The sequence below is a fragment of the Barbus barbus genome (genome assembly GCF_936440315.1).
Source record: "Barbus barbus genome assembly, chromosome: 15".
In the NCBI taxonomy this organism is placed as follows: domain Eukaryota; kingdom Metazoa; phylum Chordata; class Actinopteri; order Cypriniformes; family Cyprinidae; genus Barbus; species Barbus barbus.
This window is the reverse complement of record NC_136743.1, coordinates 29,978,510-30,001,503: the sequence shown is the minus strand read 5'-3', so window position 1 is coordinate 30,001,503 and position 22,994 is coordinate 29,978,510. Positions and strand designations below refer to the sequence as shown.

At 42.3% G+C, this 22,994-nt stretch overlaps 1 protein-coding gene across 1 annotated transcript in view; it reads right to left on the bottom strand.

Annotated features, from left to right (window-relative positions):
• Positions 1-16,403: 16,403 nt before the first annotated feature.
• LOC306880889 (corticotropin-releasing factor receptor 2-like) overlaps positions 16,404-22,994 on the bottom strand; it is a gene marked incomplete at both ends in the record, with an annotated part of 45,091 nt that continues 38,500 nt past the window's right edge. The window contains one exon of the mRNA XM_079434691.1: positions 16,404-16,544. Coding sequence (XP_079290817.1) covers positions 16,404-16,544 — 141 coding nt within the window. The remainder of the gene's footprint in view (positions 16,545-22,994) is intronic.

Genomic DNA, 22,994 nt, shown 5'->3' with positions numbered 1-22,994 from the left:
ATATCTTTGAGGAAAAAACAATTTAGCAATGCATTGTATATCTCCTGATCGCTTTGGCATTGATATTTATAAATCTCCTCCTTTTTTGTATCTATCCTTCCTATGAAAAACTTCAACTTCACACACATAGCCTACTGATCACTTACTGACATCCAAAAAGACACGTTGAGTTGGTTTGTATACAAGATGTAAAAATATTTAATGCAAAAATAAACAGAATCACACAGTTCATTAAAAAAGTGGCAAAAATAGTGCCCTCCATAAGTATTGGAACAATAAAGACAAAATTGCTCTGTTGGCTGTGGAGTCAAGACATTTGCAAATATGATTAAAAGATGAATATGAGACAAAACTACAGAATGTCACATTTTATTATTAGCCGTTTCAACACATACATGTTTTACCAAATAAAAAGAACAGCACTTTTAGAGTTCATCCCACTCATTGATGTGAGCATAACTATTGGGACAGTTGAACATAAGGTAGATATAAAAGATTAAAAGCTATTATTTAGTTGCAGATCCCTTGCACACAATCACAGCAGTGAGTCTGTGACCCATAGACATCACCAGACTCTTGCTCTCATCCTTTGAAATACTTTTCCCAGCCTTTAATGCAGCAAAACCATAAAGTTGATTTAATAGTTCTGTGTTCAGTCATACAAAAGATAAAGAAACTGCCCAAATAACCTAAGTAGAATGCATTCATGACAAGGTAGCTCAATTAAAGAAACTGACATACTTTCACAGAATAAAGTCTGGTTATAAATTGGCACTGTTACCTGAAGAGTATTAAAGACGGGCCAACAGCAGCAGAACTGGGGAGAGTTCAGACTGTCTTCACACTGCACTGAAGACGAGCTGTTCTTTCTCACTGAGAGCAGCAGGTTCAAGAACACCAGGAACGCTGAATTCCAGCAAGCAAGACACAGACAAACTCTCCTGTATTTTGGGAGAGAAGGAAAAGTCTATCTACCTGGCAGCACAGTGTGTGTCCTGCTGCCATCATATGAGAAAAAAACGACTGAACCCTCTTTGCCCTTTATCACTGCACTCTGCAAACATTTAATTGATGATTGTGATAACATATACACTTTTAGTCAATTTAATACATCCTTGCTGAATAAAACTATTCATTTCTTTAAAAAGAAAGAAAGAAAGTAATATACTGACCCCAGACTTTTGAACAATTTTATATGTTTGTTACAAAAGATTTCTATTTTGAATAAATTATGTTGTTTTTAACTTTTTATTCATCAAATAATCCTGAAAAAAATAATCATAGGTTCCAAATATCAAAAAAAAAAAAAAAAAAAAAAAAAAAAGGAAAAGAAAATTAAGCCAACACTGATAATAAATCAGCATATTAGAATGATTTCTGAAGGGCCGTGTGACACTGAATGGCTGATGGCTAATGAATGATGAAAATTCAGCTTTAGATCACAGGAATAAAATACATATTAAACAGTTATTCAAACATTTCTCACAATATTAATGTTTTTACTGAATTTTAATCAAATAAATGCAGCTTTAATGAGCATAAGGGACATAAAAATGAAAAATATTTTGAAAGGCAGTATATGTATAACAAGGGCATGTTTGTGTAATATGTGATTTATGGTTTATTACTTTGGAAGCATTGTGCTGTTTCACACAGTTATGTCAGTGAAGCTCATTTGAATGAGAGAGAGAGAGAGTATTATCTAATTTAGCCACTAGATGGCAGACATGCATCATACACAAACTGGAGACTCAAGAAACCCTTAACTGGTTCGGTAAGTAAGTGCAAAAGAAAAGAAAATGCCTTACATTTAGTTTAACATGTTAGAGGTCATCAGTGTAACCAGTTCTGTAGTATTCAGAACTTAAAATAGGTTTAACATTCATTTAAATTGAATTGTCAACATTTGTTTTTTTTATATTCTGCTTGAAAAGTGATATTGCCAGCATTAAGTAATAATGTTAGGAGGCAGCCCCCAGATACATTTCTCCACGGTCTTGTCTTTTTATGCATTCAAAATCAAGTTGAAATAAAACAAGATCACATAATAAAACAACCATAAAAGATTGATCATAATAGAAAATGGCTCATGTTAACATCCTTTCTGGGTCAGAAATGGGTCTGGGTTTGAGCAATGACTGCCTGATGTTCTCAACACCTGAGATTTTACAGCTAGAATCCACTGCCAAGATGCTTTTACAAACAGTGACAAACATAAGAATGTAGATGTGTATGCATTAGTGAGTTCTGTGCATGAGAGCCGCGTTACATCAAACACACAAAGCGTGCTGTCCTGATGGCTCATTATGTCAGACCTCAGGCTCTTCCTCTGTGATCAAGGGCACTGGCGTTTTCACTCAAAGTCAGCACATCAGGTTCAAAGCACACGGAAGTGTCCTTTACGCTTTGGTCTTTCGGTTGATAGGCAGTCTAATATGGCGTATAAACATGCTATTAAATGAACAAAAGGCCTGGATTTGTAACTTGTCATTGCGGATAAAACAATGTGGCGATGCTTGTGGGCTTTGTTTTTGAGGCCTACAGTGTGTCTGGCAAATGGGGATTATTAACTGCACAGATTTATGCCACAGTTTTAAATTCTCTGCTTTAAAAGCATGTCTAAAATGCAGTCTGGCTTTTAGCCCTTCTCTCCTGAGGCCTCACAGGATTACAGTGAATAAATGCTCTTTTGTGTGTTTGTCAGAGGAAGATGTGCATCAAGAAAAAAACAGATACTGTAAACAATAGAACTGCATGTAGTGATGTGGAAAGTATCAAATTATATCAGTGATGTTTCATGTATCAGATTTCTATAATTTGGGGTAGCCTTCATTTCACATCAGGAGAAAGGTGTAAAAACAATCTGCTTTTCTCAGTAAAACAACTACTTTCAGTTGATATCTGCTAGTTGCCAAGTGTAATCATTATCATTTTGTTATTACAAAGAAAAAGATGTTTCCAGCTGGTGAGATTGATAACTATTATGTTACAGACAAACTGTATGGGTTTACAGGTAACATAATTCAAACTTTTGACTCATAATTTCAATGACAGGCCTTGTCTGGTCAACCAAATGTCATTTTCTTGATCAGTTTCACCTCAATATTTCAATAATATTGATCAGTAATAAAAATCTATTATATTTATTTGAATTAAAATACACTGCAAACAAAATCAATGTACCCAACATTGTTGACAGGCAATGAATATACTCCTAATATACTGCGGAAGAAAATGACATGATGCTGGTCACATGGTTTTATTTTTCATTTTCAGGGTGTGTTTGTTGAATTGATTTGACCATCTATTTTTCTAAAGTATTTTGATTGTATAAACAACTTTTATATATATAATCTTAACTTTAACATTTTTATTCAGTATTTTAGGCTTTAAAAAGCAGACTTTGAAGTAACTGTAATTTTAAATCAATTTAAGGCAAATTCAAGTAAACTGAAATACAATGTGTGCGCAAAATACATGTATGCATTCTCTTAATTAGTAAAATATGACATTTCTGTAGAAAATTGTTAGAAAAAAATATAATTATCACCAATGGACATGAAATGAACACTAAATTATAAAATAACTCATAACAAAACTGTTGATTGGACGATTTAAACTCACATTGCATTGTCTGCATTCACAACAAAATGACAGTTACAGGTAAATTAGTTCAAGCAAAAGTGAAAATTCTCTTTTATTTTAGTCACCTTCACTTCATGTTCATACTCTTTGTGCTAAAATTCATCATGCCAGGTTTGACATCAAAGACACCAAATTTTATAACGAAACATGTCCAAATGTGAATATGTTGAAGTGGATGTGATTGAGAGATTATCAGTCTGCTTGCTGAGGTGTAAAAACAAATCATAAATGAGCATAAATGAACATAAATGCTATCTTGTTCTTAGACTGACATTTGGGATTTGGCCAGAATGTTTCAAGTCAATATGAGTGTCAGGGTTTTGAACCCGTTTTGCCTTGGTTTGCCCCTGTTTCTGTTCCTGTTTCCTTATTTGGTCATGTTCCTTTTCTTGTTTAGTTAACCCTCATCTGGTCAAAACGACCTGAAAATGATTTTCAATGATTTTTTAAAAATCGAGCATTGATCGTTATGATCTGAGACTTCTTGACTTTTGTCACACTTGCACCGGGAACACACACACACACACACACACACACACAAAAATTGAGTGGATTTGATGATTTTATGTGGGTGTCAACAAAAAGTAACAAAAGTGTCCCTTGCGGGTCAATTTGATCCAGACCCAAAAAAGAACAGAAATTATTAAAAAAACTGCTGATTTTTTAAATAGAATTTTGTCACTTTATCACAGAGCACACACACACACAATGTAGTCGATTCAATGATTTTATGTGGGTGTAAAAAAAATGTAACCCGGCCATAGGAATGTGGGATGGGGGGGGTAATTTTTGTTAATTATCCTGTGTATTTAAGTTCTTGTTTGTTCCTTTCTTGCTGTTATTGGGTCTACTTGTTAGTTACATGTGTTTGTGCAAACTCCTATGTTGGATTATCCCGTGTTTTCTGTTCAGTAAAGACTGTTAAAGTTTATCTGTGCCTCCAGCATGCTCGTTGAAAGACACATCGTGACAATGAGTCTAAGCCTGTCATAAACAAAACTTGTACCCGGATGCCACTGATGTCATTGAGCTTTTGCTCTGCACTGCCGTCTGGGTCTCGTCAGTTAATCCACTAGAGTTTTTAATCTATCCAGTTGGGTTTTTGCAGTATGTTTGGGTCACGGGTGAAGAATCATTCTCCAGGCAATGCTTCTGCTACTAAAATAGCTTCAAACTCCAGCTTATACTCCTTTCACACTGTCAGTGAATGCTGTATATAGCTAAGGATGACATGGATGCTATTTCATTAGATAACAAAATATCAAACCAAGTCGTCCCTGTAACATTTTCTCAGAATTTACATCATCTGAACCATTTTTGCAACGACAACCAAATGGGTGTTTATTTTTAGCTGTACAGTATGAAGTCAGTTCCCCTCAAGTTGCTAAATTTTGCCAACCAGAAAGTGTTCAAATATCCAGTAAACCTCCCAAGTGTCTTCACTTTCCAAATACATCCTACATGATATGTCTGAAGTGTATTTAAAAGTATTCACACTTGCATTTATTGTTACAGAACATGGCTAACATTAACATGTACAAACTGTGATAATGCCTTTAGTTGTCACAAGCCAGTAAATGTATCAGATGTCCTGTTAATGGTGAGAGAAAAGGTGAATGAAGGATGAATTCATGCTCCATTTCCTTTCTGGCTAAGAAAAACTCACACAGAGAAATCAGCTATGAACTACATAACTTGATACTCGTCCTCCCAATATACATCAGTGTCTAGCATCTTATTATTTTATTCAATGCATTTTTACAAACCTGTATTAATATCCATGTTGATTCTGATCCAATTTATATTATGTCAAGGGGTGTAACATGCATTGGAAAACTGAGTGATAAAAAAAAAATGGTTAAAAAAAGTATTGTTAAAATGTGAAATTGTGAATGGATTTGGTACATTTAAACTGAGATCTCAATTTTGATTTGAGGTCACAGTGTAGATGTACACTTTATTTCTTAGAAGAATGTTTTTTTTTTCTGTTTGAAATCAAATCTGGCAATTTGAAATTTCAGAGCATAATATCATGTGAAATTTATTTGCATTTATGCAGTTCTTGTATTTGGGATCTTTGAAACCCAATATTATATTTTTTTGTGGAAGACATTTGAAGCATATTTTCAAGACATTTTGCTTATATAATAACTAGTTCTCCCAAGTGTTTTTAACATGATACAATATTGTCTGTTTAGAGGCATTAAAAAGAAGTCTCCTGAATCCTGCACAGAACATCAGTCTGATGTAATCAGGAACTAATGTTGGCTAATGACTATGAATAAAGTGTCATGAGACAACAAAGGCTCTTTCTGAGATTTTGCAATGTTTTATATTCAATCAGAGCAATAACACTGATTATAATGTCTATGTACATTATTTACATCCTTTATTTCACACTTTTAAGGCATTTGGGATTTTTTCATTCCATTACAGAAAATAGATTACATACAAAGTTTTATGGCAGAAAATCACACAAATAAACAAATATAAAACATGATATTAAAACATTCTATAAAATTAATTTCAAATGAAATGAAATACAAATATGTATTAGTCTTTGGCAAATATACAGTATTATTCATGAGAAGAAAGGTTCACCCTCTATTATCTATACACAAGTCATCTGACCAACTAGTTTTTACATATTTTTACTCAAAGGTAAGAAAATCACGTATCAATGTACACTGTTGATAAAGAATTGGAAAAATGCCATATTATTGACCTTAATAACACTTGTCTAAATCAAGCTTCACACAGCGTTTGAAAAATCAATTCATTTGAAAATAAAATCATGTCTTTCCTCATATAAATTCTATTTACATGTATGAAAGATATGTTACACACTCACACACATCCAATGGCCATGTGACTATTCCAATATATTATGAGTTCTGTGTGTCTTTACGGAAGTATTATTCTTTGTATTATTTTAAAAGCAACAAATAATGTGGATTTTAATTGGAGAGCAATAAATTCAGTCATGTCTTGCTACCAGACAATGTGTTGTCAATATTATTAGGATTTATAGAAAAGATCCTTAAGTATTTTGCAGATCACAGACTTCTTTTAAAAATAATTCAAATTTATGAAACTAAAACTAGATTCATTCATTCATTTAATGTTTTACATTTAATACATTTAAGTCAACGTATTAAGCCATTTACACTGATTTAAATTTTTGAGACCCAAAAGGATTAGTTATCATGTGGCTCCCTATGGTGGAGAACATTAGTTCCCTATCAGTCGGTCACTCCGAGTCACGTCGGTGACTGACGAATTGGGATCTCGATTCGAGAGACCAATCTACTTCGAGTGTAAACTAAACGAGCCAATGCACATTGGCATGCAATAATTGCATCCAGCTGCTTCTCGTCACAGCACGAGTAGGCAGCAGGTGCAATCCATATTCAGCTTTTCGCTTCGGAGCCGAGCCATGTGTTTCCGGTTGCGGTCGATACCTGGCACCGGATGACAGTCATGATCGCTGCATCACGTGTTTGGGCATTGAGCATGCTGAGGCAGCCTTCGTGGAGGAGTCATGCTGTCATTGTTGGAGTTGCGGTGTTACGGCTGAGACTCCAGTACACCAAAAAAGGTGGAGTCCCCTTACCTATGCCCCGATCTAGTCTCTCTTCTGTTCCACAGAAGAGGGCTACTTCGGTGAATAGACAGGGTAGCCTGAGGGTTACAGTGGGGATAAACCCGCCGAGTGACTCTCTGTGGGCCCCCCATTCTTCTAGCACACCGCAAGCTGTGGAGCTTCCGGGTGAAGGTGCCGGTTCCTCGTATGGGGGTAAGGGTGTTTCATTCAGAGCTCCCCTGGATGATGTTGATAGCGGCATCGGAGGGTGAGCTGGACTCTGGGGATGAGGACTTGTCTGCGTTGCCCCCTTCCGGGAGAGTAGCGTTGTCCAAGCCTGACCCAGAATTAACGGCTATGCTTTCCCGGGCTGCCAAGACGGTCGGGCTTGAACAGAGGTTAGATGATTGGTATATATGGGCGGCCAGGGCTAAGAGGTTCTCAGCCCCCCGTTCCGATGCCTTTCTTCCCGGAAATGCATAAGGAGTTGACCAGGTCGTGGAAGGCACCTTTTTCTGCCCGAAACCTCCTCCTCCCTCACTACCCTCGATGGTGGTGTAGCCAGGGCTTACGAGGCAATCCCCCTGGTGGAGCGCACAGTTACGATGCAATTGTGTCCAAGGAGCGCATCCACCTGAAGGGGTAACCCGCGTCTCCCATTCAAGGCCTGTAAGTTCTCATCTGTTCTTATGGCCAAGGTTTACAGAGCCGCTGGACAGGCTGCCTCTGCACTGCACTCCTGCAGGTATACCAGGCCAAGGCACTAAAGGAGTTGAACGAGGGTAGTTCTGACCCAGGGCTGATGCAAGAGCTGCGCACAGCGACCGACCTCGCCCTGAGAGTGACGGAAGACACTGCGCGCTCCCTGGGTCAGCACTGCACTCCTGCACTGCACTCCTGCAGGTATACCAGGCCAAGGCACTAAAGGAGTTGAACGAGGGTAGTTCTGACCCAGGGCTGATGCAAGAGCTGCGCACAGCGACCGACCTCGCCCTGAGAGCGACGGAAGACACTGCGCGCTCCCTGGGTCAGAAGTGTGGAGAATCTTTTGTTTCCTTGTCTTTTGTTCTGCCGCTGCCTCCAAACCATCAAAAAAAGAGCAGTTTCAACCATCTCTGGGTTCCAAAAGGGAGCGGATGACGCTGTGTCATGCTATGCCTTGCCAGCATCAGCCCCGTCTTTTATCACCAGCAGGCAGCCGGGCCCGGTTCGAGGACGCCATGCCTTCTCCTGTGTCCCGTGCCCCCTACCAAACCGTTGAGCCAGGTAGGTGTTGCACCGCACACCCAGACTCCACTTCGGGACACGATGCCTTCCGAGTCGGGTCCCTGTCTTCCACCATGCTGCCCCACTGTGGGTATGTCTGTGGTTCCTCTGGTCCAACTTGTATGGTTTCTGGGAGCCTGGTTTGTGCTCCCCAGCCCATCTTGCTGGTTCATTCAGACCGTCAGACTCGGCTATTCAATTCAGTTCGCTCCGCATCCCCCCAAGTTCAGGGACATCCAGTTAACTTCCGTGCTGACCAGCGATGCTCCTGTTTTACAGGCAGAAATTGCAGTCCCCTCACAAGCTACCATTCAAAATGTTTATGCAGAAACGCATTTTCGAATGCATCCATCCCCGAGATTGGTTTGCAGGGACCTGAATGATGCGTACTTTCATGTCTCGATTCTCCCTCGGCACAGGCCGTTTCTCCACTTTGCATTCGAGGAACAGGCATATCAGTACAAGGTCCATATCAGCTGTCCCTGTCGCCCTATATCTTTATGAAGGTTGCGGAGGCGGCCCTTGTTCCCATGAGAGAACACGGCATTCGCATTCGCATTCTCAACTATCTCAACGACTGGCTCATTCTGGCTCAGTCGTGGGATCAGTTGTGCGAGCACAGGGACATGGTGTTCAGTCACCTCAGCCAGTTGGGACTTCGGGTCAACTGGGAAAAGAGCAAACTCTCTCCAGTGCAGAGGATCACTTTTCTTGGTATGGAGTTGGACTCGGTCAACCTGACAGCGCACCTCACAGAGGAACGTGTTCGGTTAATGCTGAACTGCTTGAATTTTCTCAAGCGCAGGACGGCGGCCCCACTGAAACAATTTCAGAGGCTCCTGGGGCATATGGCATCCGCATCCGCAATAATTCTGCTTGGACTGCTTCATATGAGGCCGCTTCAACGCTGGCTTCACGGCCGAGTCCCGAGATGGCTGTGGCAACGTGGCATGCACCAAGTGATGATCACTCAGGCCTTTTGGCAAGCTTTCAGCCCGTGGTCAGACACTGCATTTCTACGGGCAGGAGTTCCCCTAGTACAGGTGTCCAGGCATGCTGTTGTGTTCACGGATGCCTCCACCACAGGCTGGGGTGCCATGTACAATGGCCATGCAGCTTCGGGGTTGTGGATGGGCCCCCATCAGTATTGGTACATCAATTGCCTCGACTTGCTTATAGTACGTCTTCAAAGCACTGCTACGAGGCAAGCACGTACTGATCCGTATGGACAACACTGTGACTGTTGTGTTCATCAAACACCAGGGTGGTCTACGCTCCCGTCGTATGTTGCAACTCGCCCGCCATCTCCTCCTATGGAGTCAGAAGCATCTGAGGCCGCTTCATGCCATTTACATTCCGGGCCTGCTCAATTGTGCTGACAAATTTTCACAGCAGCATGCGCTTCCGGGAGAATAGAGACCCCATCCCTGGGCGATCCAGCGGATATGGAGATACTTTGGAGCCGCACAGGTAGACCTGTTTGCCTCTCCAGACACGTCCCATTGCCAGCCGTTCTTTTCCTGACCGGGGGAACCCTTGGCACAGATGCACTGGTGGACGGCTGGCCCCAGGGCCTATGCAAGTATGTGTTTCCCCCAACGAGCCTACTTGCACAGACACTGTGCAAAGTCAGGGAGGACGAAGAGCAGGTCCAGCTAATTGCACCTTACTGGCCCAACCGGACCTGGTTCCCGGAACTGATGCTCCTTGCAACAGCCCCTCCCTGGCACATTCCTCTGAGGAAATATCTACTTTCTCAGAGATGGGGCACCCTTTGGCACCCGCGTCCAGATCTGTGGAACCTCCAAGTGTGGTCCCTAGATGGGATGCGGAGGTCCTAGGTGATCTACCCAGGCAGTGGTAGACACCATCACTTCGGCAAGAGCACCCTCTATGAGGCGTGCCTATACCTTGAAGTGGATCCTGTTCGTTGAATGGTGCTATTCTCACCGGGAAGTCCCCCGGAGATGCCCGATCAGAGCGGTGCTTTCCTTCCTCCAGGAGGGCTTGGAGCGAGGGCTGTCTCCCTTCACCCTAAAAGTGTATGTTGCCGCAATCGCCTCACATCATGATCCTGTAGACGGTGATTCTTTGGGGAAGCACAACCTGATCATCGGTTTCCTGAGGGGCGCTAAATCCTCCTCGCCCGAACCCCGTACCCTATTGGAATCTCCCTCTGGTGCCTATGGCATTTGCAGAAGGCTCCTTTTGAGACATTGCAATCTGTAGAGCTGAGAACTCTGTCAATAAAGACAGTGATCTTAACTGCGCTTGCTTCCATCAAGAGGGTAGGGGACCTGCATGCATTTCGGTCAATGAATTGTGCCTTGAATTCAGGCCGGCCGACTCTCACATTATCCTGAGCCCCCGGCCCGGATATGTGCACAAGGTTCCCACCATGCCTTTCAGGGATCAGGAAGTGAACCTGCAAGCACTGCCTTCGGAGGAGGCAGATCCAGCCCTAGCTTTGCTCTGTCCCATTCACGCTTTGCACATATATGTTGACTGTATGCAGAGCTTTAGGACCTCAGAGCAACTCTTCATCTGTTACGGAGGGCAGCAGAAGGGAAAGGCTGTCTCCAAGCAGAGGTTGGCCTCAGGTTGAGAGCACACTCGACAAGGAGTGTTGCTTCCTCCTGGGTTTTTGGCATAAGGCGCCTCGCTGACAGATATATGTAGAGCTGTGGGCTGGGCGACACCAAATACGTTTGCTAGCTTTTATACCCTTTGTGTAGAGCCAGTGTGTACTCGCCTCAAGTAGCCAGTAAGGCCAGAGGAACTGCTCGATGTCTCGCTTGCTGCGCCACTGGATGTGTGCGCTTATTCTGCTCTTCTGTTCAGTTCCCCCACAAGGCGAACCCTGTGGAGGTTCGTGGAGGTTCCTCCATGGTATGGTTCCCGTCTCAGTGAGCCCGTGTCTTTCCCTTAGCAGACTCCGCTCTGCCGTCCCTGCCGGTATTGACTCCCTCCTAGCTGGGCCATAGCCACCTCAGAGACATTCCATTTTTTGTACTGCCCTTGACGTCCAGTCCATATGTGTAATCTCCACATGATACCTCCCTGCAGGCAGGATGTGGATTCTGCAGCGTCCCCGGGAAGGACACGCTTTCCCAGTGTTATCCAATTATCGCATGCCAATGCGCAATGGCTACTTTAGTTTACACTCAAAGTAGATTGGTCTCTCAAAGCAAGATCCCAATTCGTTGGTCACTGACGTGACGTCTCGGTTCCCTCCTTCAGGGAACGAGGGTTACATACATAACCGAGACGTTTATTTTGGCCTTTATCCATCATTTCCATTGATTTAACTGATATTTCAGAAATGGTACATCTGTACCTGACATGTACAAAGTTTGGTGAAGATCTCATGAACGTCCTAGAAGGAGTTTCTTGAAAAAGTTAAAATGGCAGATAAACATTATGGGAAAAAAATGTTGGGCTTGATGCAAGTATTCACAATAAATTTACTACTACTTTGACTTTAGCATGCATGGAACAGAGCAAAAACAAAGTTGCATATGATTTTGGAAGATTTGTTACATTTCACTTGTGAATGTCCATTTTCATAATGGTCGGCATTCTGTTTTGACATTACCAGCTGCTGAAATTTGATTGACTGCTGGCGGTCATGTATGTTGAGTTGTCCAAGTGATTCTCAAACTATGTTACATCTCTAATACATCAATATCAATACAATATAATACATCTAATTTCACTGAGCAACGCTAGCGTGGCAGCACCAAACTCTACGGTCTTGATCGGGGTGCATCGGTGCCGGGCAGATCAATCGGCACGTGATACCGAAGCGCTGTGGGAACGATCCAAAAGCATAAAGAGCCATCTGACTTCCAGTCGCTCCTGCGGTGCACCAGTGACACGAGCCAACCGGTCCGCCCGGCGCTGACACATCCCGAACAAGCCTAAACACCATCAACAATGGTGGAAGTTGCGCTGCTATTGATGTTCATGGCTTTAAGAACCTACATAGACATCCAAAAACAGCGAATGCCAAGCCAGTAGATGGCAACGTCACTTTGTAAAGAAACACTATACAAATTCCTATAGACTGAACACGTAATATGTATGCACATGACCTCACCATTTTCACAAATTCACATTTTCGTAGTTTACACAGAGACAGCAAAGCCTGAGACACACTGTACGATTTTCGGCTGTCCCAGATGAAAGATTGGCATCGTAAAACAATGATTGTTTGTTTCACGATGCCAGTCTTTTGTCTGGGACAGCCAAAAATCGTGCAGTGTGTCTCGGGCTTTGCTGTCTCTTAATTTTTGTATGGGAAGTTTTCCGTGTTTAGTTGAAAATGTTGTCATGCAAACCCCATAATTTTCAAATCTTTGAAACTGCATTAAGCTGGACTAACATGATTAAGGGTGCTTTCAGACCTGTAGATCGTTTGCTTTTTTCCGAAACAGGGATTAATTTGTTACATTGTTGCATTTTCTTCTTGGTTCGGTTCGCTTTCACACGGCAACATTGCAAAGCGTACCAAACTGTCTTTATGCAAGTCACATGTGAGTAAAGCTGTCCTCTTATTGGTCAGAGTTCACTTGTTTACATTCCTCTGCGTCATTCATCAAGATGGATTGACAAGTTTGTTCCGTGGGTTTATTGCGGCTTTATAGCTGTCCTGGCAAACGCAAAACGAATGTAGCTGCCATTCCTCTCTAATATATCTATCTATATATAATTATATTTTCACTATATATATATAGTGAAAATATAATTATATATATATATATATATCTATGAATGCAAGTGAGATATATATATATTATGCAGTTACAGCCAGAGGGAATCGAGGCTTCGTCAGGACAGCATTCTTGTAATGCGTGGAGAAGAGTAATTAATTTCTCACTATAAACAAACCGCTCCAGCGTTCGTTTGAAAGCGTGCCGAGACCACCTCTTCAAGGAGGTCTCGGTACGCTTGTTTGGTCCGCTTTTGGTGTGCACCCGAGTGCGATTGCTGCTTTCTCACCAAGAGGGAAAACGAACTCTAGTGCGATTCAACCGAACTAAATGAGGCAGGTGTGAAAGCACCCTAAATCAACACTTAAATTGAACTTTTTCACAGCATGAAGTTGGTTAAAAGCTCTCACCCAGTAATGTAAACCCGGTAAAAGAAATTCCAGAAATGTTGAGAAAAAAGGTGATTAAGCAGTGTGGAAAGCATTACAAAGCAATTTCAAAAGCTGCTGGACTCAGAACCACAGACCTTACTTTCCAATGAAAAAATGAAACCTCAGCACAGTAGCAAACCTACTAACTAATGAAACAAACAATCAAACAAATAAATAAATAAAGTTTTATGAAAATAAATAAATAAATACAGTTGAACTATTTGCAGACAGCTAAGCCTGGGGCCACAGGACAATGCTGGGTGGTCCGGCTTGCCAATTTTGATTTGGTAGTCCAAGGCTGGACAAGAAAAATATCCTGCTTGCACTCGTCCAGATAATGGCAGTGAACAGCTACCACATTCAAGCTTTAAAAAAGGTGCAAAAGTATCACAGAATGTTCTCATACTATATTCTGTATGTTCAAAGTGTTCTAAATGCAAAGTGAAAAAACCCCCCAAAAAAACAAATTGATAAGTTTTGTAAAAGATTTGTAATAATCTTGACCTCGGCTTCTTCTCTCCAGTACATGATTGCATATTTATGAGACTATGAAGTTGAAGCACCAGTTTGCTCCAATGCACACAACTAGCACAATCTGTCCCATCCCTAGGAATGATCCCTTTAATGATCACTTTAAGGATGGAGTATTATGCAGAACGGTGCCAGTTTCAGATGGTTTGTCTAGCTTCAAAGTGAGAGGATATCATGAAGCACTGGCCCTTTCAAGTGTTAAAAGTACGCTGTCCAGGGTGAGATGTAATTTGCATTGGTCTTGGATGAAGGAAGTTATATGAGGGCTCCATTTGAAGTGAGTCTGTTGACTGTGAGCAGTGAGTGGCCAACTGAGCACTGCTGGAATTGTGTTGTGTGAGGCAGGCTAATGACCAGCTGATGAGACGTACAGTGGGTTACTGCAGATATCAGACTCAACGCTGATGTTTCACCAGCGCTGGATAATGTTTGGACTGGGTAGCAGAGGTTGCCATATCTGCTGCTGGTGTAGAGATCTGGAGACTCTGAAGCCAAGTGTAATTCAGATGGTGTGGACTGAACTGTAGACCAGGATCCTTTCATTACAGAACTGATTTGCCTGATCAGTCTGCTGAGAATAAAAAAAACCTATGCAGGGTCAGAAAGCTCTTGGATGTCATCAAAATGACCTTAATTTGTGTTCCGATAATGAACGAATATCTTACGGGTTTAGAAAGACATAAGGGTGAGTAATTAATGACAGAATTTTCATTTTTAGGTGAAATTTACCTTTAACTCTTTCCCGCCATTGAAGGAATTTTACTTTATTTAGGCGTGGGTCAAACTAGACGATTTTCAAATCTTAACCGATTTAAAAAATGGTGGAGACCACAGACTTAAGGACAGTTTCAACCACAGTTTAACATTATAATTCTCCGAACGCACACACTACATGATTCGGCCAGATGGCGAGACCACACACCTGCCGACTATAGTATCATTTTCATAGTGAGAGGAGATCTCTCTGAAACTCGTGAGATCAAACATGACTTGCTAAGAAAAACAAATGGAGGACGATTGATATTTTGAGTTTTGTTTTACGGGAAGAAAAAACAAAGGAGAAAAAAAGAATATGGGTGATCTTTCTCAAAACTCCACTTTCGTGGCATGTTTGGACAGTAGCTGCAACAAACATAAAATAAAAGCAATAAAAGCATGCAACATCTGGTTGGTGAAGCTTGATTGCTGATATCAAATGTTTGATATTTACGGTTTAAGACCAGGGACGCTCCGACTCGATCGGGAGCAGTTAAATAATTGCAATGACACCACACAAATGAGGATTTTTTTAACAAAACGTTGTTGGCAACAAGCCTCGAATTGGGCCACGCTCCCCTGATTGCTTGGGGGTGCTCAAAATCAGGCTTAAAACTTTCAAGTGTGTGGCCAGCCTTAGGACACAACACTTCCCTGCCATTGAATTTTCCAGCTTTCCGTGTTGTCACTGTTATACTTTACGAGGCACTATTAGACATCTTCTGAAAGAATACTGAATCTCTGCATATGTAAGCAGATGCATACTGTATGTTAAATAATGTGGTCATCAAATATTAAACAGCATATAAATCAAAACTGCCTAACGTTACTGTATGAAATGTTGAGTCAGACAGTGATTTACAACTGTGAAGCTTTAGGGGTGTTGATGGACGTGAACTACTCCATCTGTGTTTTGATTAACGATCTAAATCTGATCCAGACATAGTCTTTGACAAAAATTTGATTTTCTCAGCTTTTTGTTCAAAATGTTGATTTTTTTTGATGAAAAAATGCATGAAGCTAGAATAAAATGTTTTTTGTTTGTTTGTTTAAAAGCACATGATATGTTTTTTTTCTTTCTTTCTTTTGACATAATGCTCGTTCAGAAATTCATACAACAAAATATTCTGGGGACATGAAAGTTTTGTGAAATGATCAAAAATGCTGACGGCAGCTGGCAAAAAAAATAAAAAATGTTGGCAGGGAAAGAGTTATATAAAATGAAACAGATGCTAGGGTGTTCTGGGTGGTTGTCCAGAACAATCACTATTGAGTGAAAAAAAAAAAAATCATCATTTCTGTTAAAACCCTTCAATTCAGGGCCTGTTCACAAAATTACATAGACATATAAATTCAATTTGCTGCTTGTCAGAGGAGACACCCACTACCATCAAAGGCCAAAAACAATCAGTATCTCATGCCACTTGCAGTCTAACTGTGTGGCTGAATTATAATAGAGGAAAAGCTATTGTGTAAAGGTCAGACGGCTGTGGTCTGCTTGATGCTGTGAAAGCTGATGCGGGTGGGGGAGGTGGGGATGGACATGGCTCTCGCCACTCTGACTCGCAGCGCGTGATTGTCCTGCCAGCGATGCCAACGCTTTCTGGCTGCAGAACGTACCTATAAAGAAAGAAAGAAACAAAAAAAAACATGAAATTTATAGTATTTTACTTTCAGCATTTTAACTTGGCTGCACTGACTATGGAGGATAATCTGCAGAATTCCATTAAATGCAAATGGTAAAATATACTCCAATCTGTTTTTGTTTTTTGCATTTATTTAAAATGCACAGCACATTGCTATATGGTTGCTAGAATGTTCTGAACCTAGTTTCACAAAAGCAACCAAAGCTTAAGTAGATTGCATCTTATGACTGAATCTTACATAGATTTTGATTCATTTTAATTTTGCCACCTGTTTAATGCAGTAAATGTTTTTTTTTTAATCTAATCAATTAAAAACAATGTTGCATAAAATATCTCTACCGTGAGCACTTAACTGCATCTTAATAAAAAAAAAAAAAAAAAAAAATCTATGCATTCAGTTTTACTTAATCCCTCCATGCTCTTGCTTGTTCTATACTAAAACTAAGTCCGAAACTTTGTATTACGAGCACTTGTTATTTGCCTCTTTATGATGAATTGCTTGTACATCACTTTGAAAAAAAGCATCTGCTCAGTGAATAAATGTAAATGAATTAATGCAAATGTAAAATAAATTAATGTATAAATGAATTGGTAAATAAATAAGGTAGCCTACAATGATTTGGTTATGGCACAATTTCTGAGATACCTTTTTAAATTCAGAGAAATTTAAAGAAAAAAACAAAAATTGGGACCAAACATGGTATGCATCTATACAGTAACAAGAATAAGTTTGTGAACCGTTTGAAAATATCTGGATTTGTAAATTGCCTACTCAAAAAAATGTAGGGTCACTGGAATGCTAGTAAGGAGTAATAAAGCTATCTAAGCATGCTGGAGCTTCTTCTTCGTGTCACAATTATAGACAAAATCAATATGATTAATTACACACAAACAGTTGCATTCTCATTGACAGGGCAGACTGGAAAAAAATAAGTAAACCTCTGTGTTACAACTTCTCAAAAGCTAATTGAACTTAATTGAGGGGATGTGTGGATTGCACAGGTGTCCTGCCCAATAAATAAAGGCACACAAAGCCTGGTTTCTGATACATTTGTTGCTCTCAAGAAATACTAGTTAATGTGTGTCATACAAATAAGCAAATGGTCCAAAAGCAAAAACAGTTCAGAAAATTTACTGAAAGTGCACAACATTGTTTTAGAGGACAGATGGGCACTGGACACCAACAAAAAAAATCTCTCCCCAATTGTGAAGCATGGTGAAAAGAGCATTGTGCTTTAGTGTTGTTCCAGGGATTGGATGCTGTGCAAGCACTGAAAAAAACAATCCATTGTTTTAAATCTATGATTTATCAAGCAATTTTACAGGGGAATGTCAGGACAGCAGTTCATGACTCAAAGCTTTGGAAAGGTTGGGTGATCCAAAGCACACAAGTAAATCAACTAAAGGTTAAAAAAAAAAAATGTTTTCCTGGAGTCCTGACTTTGAGCTAATTCAGATGCAATGGTATAACCCAAAGAGAGCAGAGCTTTCAAGACAACCTAGAAATATTAATAAAATGAAACAAAAGATTTTTGGGGAGAGATGGTCCAAAATAATAAATAAGCAGGTTTTTCTGCTAAAAGGGAATTGACAAGTTATTAAATTCAAGAGTTGGTTACTTTTCACACCCTGCACTGACAATGATTATTCACTGTATTCAGTAAAAATGTGAAAAGTACAACCGTTTGTGTCTTTTTAGCACATTGGTCGCACCATTATTGTTTCTCCACGTCTCCCAGCTACAACTTAAGATGCTTTTCAAAATCCCAGTGGGCCACAGAGCACCACTCACTACGGGGAAGTCGTGGCCTAATGGTTAGAGAGTCGGACTTGTAATCCAAAGGTTGCGGGTTCGAGTCTCGGGCCGGCAGGAATTGTAGGTGGGGGGAGTGAATGTCCAGCGCTCTCTCCACCCTCAATACCACGACTGAGGTGCCCTTGAGCAAGGCACCGAACCCCCAACTGCTCCCCGGGCGCCGCAGCATAAAATGGCTGCCCCCTGCTCCGGGTGTATGTTCACGGTGTGTGTGTTCACTGCTGTGTGTGTGCACGTTGGATGGGTTAAATGCAGAGCACGAATTCCGAGTATGGGTCATCATACTTGGCTGAATGTCACTTCACTTCACTTCACAAATAGTTGTTAACTTCTAATTCGGTTTGCACTGTGTAGTGTATAAGTTAAAAAAAGAATTAGATATGTTCCTTTCATATTTTGACTCAATGCTACATTAGCAGTGGATACAGTAACGCCCTCCAGGTGTGAAGATGGTCTGAAGCCCATTTAGAATCATGACAGTTTGCAAACTCCACCCACCGAGGCACTACGTCTCCAGGGCCTAAAAAACACACGCCTGTGCCATCACTCAGATTTCCCTTCTTCAGGAAGATGGTCTATATATCTGTGCTTTTTAAGAAGCCTTTGGATGATTACTTCATTATTGGATATCATGTTTCACTAACCCACATTGAGGAGAGTTTTATCATTATCACAGCCACGGTGGAATGCAATGCCTTTTTGAAAGTGTGTGTCTCAGTGGATTTTATATGAGAGAGGGCACTCACAATAAGTATTATTTAGTTTTTTCTGTTTCCACATGAAATTCAAGAACTGACTGTTCACCTGCTATTGTTCACTGTTCACCTGTTCACCTGTTCATTAAGGGCTCATCCACACAGAGATGCGTTTAGCTGTACACATAAACATTTTGTATCGTATCGCCATTTCGTCCAGACGGATCTGGTGTTTTGGGAGTCTGAAAGCACTATTTTTTTAAACCGGGTCCCAGAGTGGATAATCTGAAAACGACACAATTGCATTTCGTGTACAGCCAACCTGTATATTTTGTGAAATGATGATGTCATCACCCCACGTCTCGATCCTAGTCAGACACTGCTGCATCACGTAACAACAACAACAACAACAACAATGGCGGACTACATGCTTGTGTTCATGCAGTAGAAGCTACTGAGCCAATTAGCTTTACTAAAGCAAAATCTTCTTGTGTGTTGTTGTGTTGGGTTTGTACACAGTGAGCAAGGTTTATGCGCATGCTCCAAGTCTTCTTCTCCATTTTTAGTGTATCTATGTGGCAGAATTACAGTGCCACATACTGGTCTGGCATGTATACTACATCGTTTTGAGTCGGTTTCAGTGGTTTTGTGTGGACGCAATATATTTCTTGAGATGAAAGAAAAAAGGAAGGGGGGTAAGACAGGTAAAGCTCTGGCTTTGTGTGGATGTGGCCTTAGTTAACATACAGATTAACTGGCCACATTTTTGCCTTTTTTTTTTTGCATTTTTATGTTGACAGTTTCAATTTGTTGCCAGATTATTCTTGAAAAATTGTGACAAGTGTTTGGCGACAGAAGCACTCTTTCTGCCATCCAAAGTGACTGAAATAAAGAAAGAATCTAAAATAGCTGTAAAACGATCCTTTCTGTGACCTATTTTCTGATTTTCTTGAGCACGTTTGAGTAAGGTTTCAAAATTATGAATAATAATAAAGTAACGTCTCTAGGTTAGGTATGTAACCCTAGTTTCTCGAGGGAAGGAGACGCTGCATCCGAGAATGCTAGGGGAATGAGATGCCTATGCCGCCAGACTGACAAATCCCTGCCCAGTGTGGATGGAGCACAGCTAGGGTGAAAGAAAAAAGGCCACAAGTGGCTAAAGTGGGCAGGGCCTGCGTCCCAAAGGCCAACCTCTGAGAAGTGAGTCTTGATCCCCAGGAAACGGGAGAGCAGAGGACTCGAGGCTATGGAATAGCATCCTGATCCACCACACAGTAAAAGCTCTCTGGCCCGGAGGCCTCAGCCTCTGTAGGAAACATGTAACTAGAGGGTGTCTACCCACTGACTGGCCACCAAGAGGGGCGCGGTAGGCCGGTAAAGCCGCCACGTAGACCTTTAGGATGGAGTGGGTTAACCTTGCAGAGGAACAGGCCTGCACAAACTCCAGAACTGTACCAATCGAGCAGTTGACTGGGTCGAGCTGGCAACCTCTGCACCATGAAGTGAGACTTCCACTTCAGGGCATACAATTTCTTCATGCTGTGGAGGAAACGTGTAACTAGGGGGTGTCTACCCACTGACTGCCCAACAAGAGAGGTGTGGTAGGCCAAGTTGCCACCAAGTAAACCTTCAAGGTGGAGTGGGTCAACCCTGCGGAGATTCGGGACTGCAGGAGCTCCAGAACTGTACCAATCGGGCAGTTGACTGGGTCGAGCTGGCGGTCTCCGCACCATGAAGTGAGACTTCCACTTCAGGGCGTACAGTTTCCTCGTGCTACGGCGAGCGGAGGCCTCTAGAACTCTCTGAGTGAGAGGAGGCCTGACGATACTCACCGAAACAGTCGAGCTCTTGGAGCGGAGACCTCTGCATGATGACTCTCTAGATCGAGAGGAGGCCTGCTACACTCCATACGCTGGAGATCTTGCAAGGAGACTCACACCACTCACATAACTGCCCCCACAGGGCTCTGGCAAGCGGAGGCATCTAAAACTCTCAGAGCGAGAGGAGGCCTGACGACACTCGCCAAAACAGTCGAGCTCTTGGAGCGGAGACCTCTGCATGACGACTCTCTAGATCGAGAGGAGGCCTGCTACACTCGTACACTGGGCATACTCCTAGCGGTACTCTGGCGAGCGAAGGTCTCTAAAACTCTCAGAGCGAGAGGAGGCCTGACGACACTCTGCGACCAGTCGAGCTCTTGGAGCTGAGGCCTCAGCATGACGACTCTCGAATTGAGAGGAGGCCTACTACACTCCACACACTTGACGTCTTGTAAGGAGACTCACTTAGAGCCTACTACTCACAGATGCTGTCCAGGCGGAGCTCTGTCGAGTGGAGGCCTCTAAAACTCTCTGAGCGAGAGGAGCATAACGACGCTCTAGAACCGAGAGGAGGCCTGCTACGCTCCACCCGCTGGGATTTTGTGAGGAGGCTCACCTGGGGCCTACCACTCACAGACTGTCCCAGCGAAGCTCTAGCAAGCGGAGGCCTCGAAAACTCTCAGCAGCGAGAGGAGGCCTACAGCGCTTGCAGTGACCGTTTCGAGGGGAAGAACCGATATTGGTATGCTTTGCCCCCAAAGCAAACCTCACGAACCCCCTGCTAAGGGAACCAGTCTCCTGAAACTGGCCTCTGGTGTAATCAGAGCGGCTAGTCCGGTGCCCTGGAACGGCACACCGGCAGGGGATGACCGAACTAGCAGCTCTAGAGACCCCCAAAGGGGTGGTGAGCATCCCAGCTCTGCTATGTTTCCGGGCAGAAGAAACTGGGATGTATGCTTGCTGGAGATCACTGAGGCCTGGAACACCGAACGTGGCAGGGTTGGCAGACCGATCTCCTGAGGGCAATGAGGAGAGACGGGCACCGTATACCGCGGTGTACGCCGCTCTTCCCCAGCGGGGCCTCCCCTCATAAGTCCTGGGCTATATGCACCAGGCCTGCCTCAGCCGAAGTCTCCTATTGAAGCGACTGTCCTCAGACCCGCGTCATCTTCTAGGAAGACTAGACTGGTAGAACAAGAGCCTGCAAGGTAGGACCCAATGAGACACACTTGGCAGGGGCTCCCACACCGCCAGGTGCCTCTGGAGACTGGCCTCTGGTGTAATCAGAGCGTCTAGCTCGGTGTCCTGGAATGGCACATCGGCTTTCCGCCTCGGCGAAAGCGGGGCCGGCACTGCGAGGAATGCCAAATGACTGTGTAGGGACAAACAACACTAAATAAGTTTACTCACCACACAGGTCGACAGACACACTAAAGTAGCGGTTGATGAATGACAAAAGTTGATGCCGGTTCCACCTCACGTGCTTTTATGCTTCCTGGCCATTACGTCACCTGCCCGTGACGTCTCGCCCATCCTTTGGACAGATTACACTTGTATCAGAGCGTGGTCACGCTGGAGACATTCCCCTAGCGTTCTCAGACGCAGCTCGAGTTCCTGAAGAGGAACACTCTATACCAGCAATGTTATGAATTTTATCAGGATTTTTGTTGTGGTTTGTCGTCAAACCGTTACCGTTTCATCCCTAATTTAAACCCTCCTACTTGTAAACACCTTGTAAATCTTTAGTGATGTCTAGTGGGGTTCACAACTCCCTGGGTTAGGAACCACTGTCCTAGATGGTGTACCATGGCCTTTATTCAAGTCGCTTGAGTCAGCTTCTGTAAGAATTCTGACAATTTAGATGATCTTGTTATTGGCCCTGACATCCCTTAAGAGGATTGCTGATTTACATCCCTAATTGACAAGCCCATCCTGTATGAATTTTGCTCCCAATCAGATTGTTGTTGTTTTTTTTAACAACCAGAGTTTACCAATCAAAGGTCGCCTCTAATCCATTTCACTCTCAGGTTGTGGTGTTGAGATATTTTTTTCTTCGACCTTTGAGTCAAAGGAGGCCGAGAGGCTGCACAGGC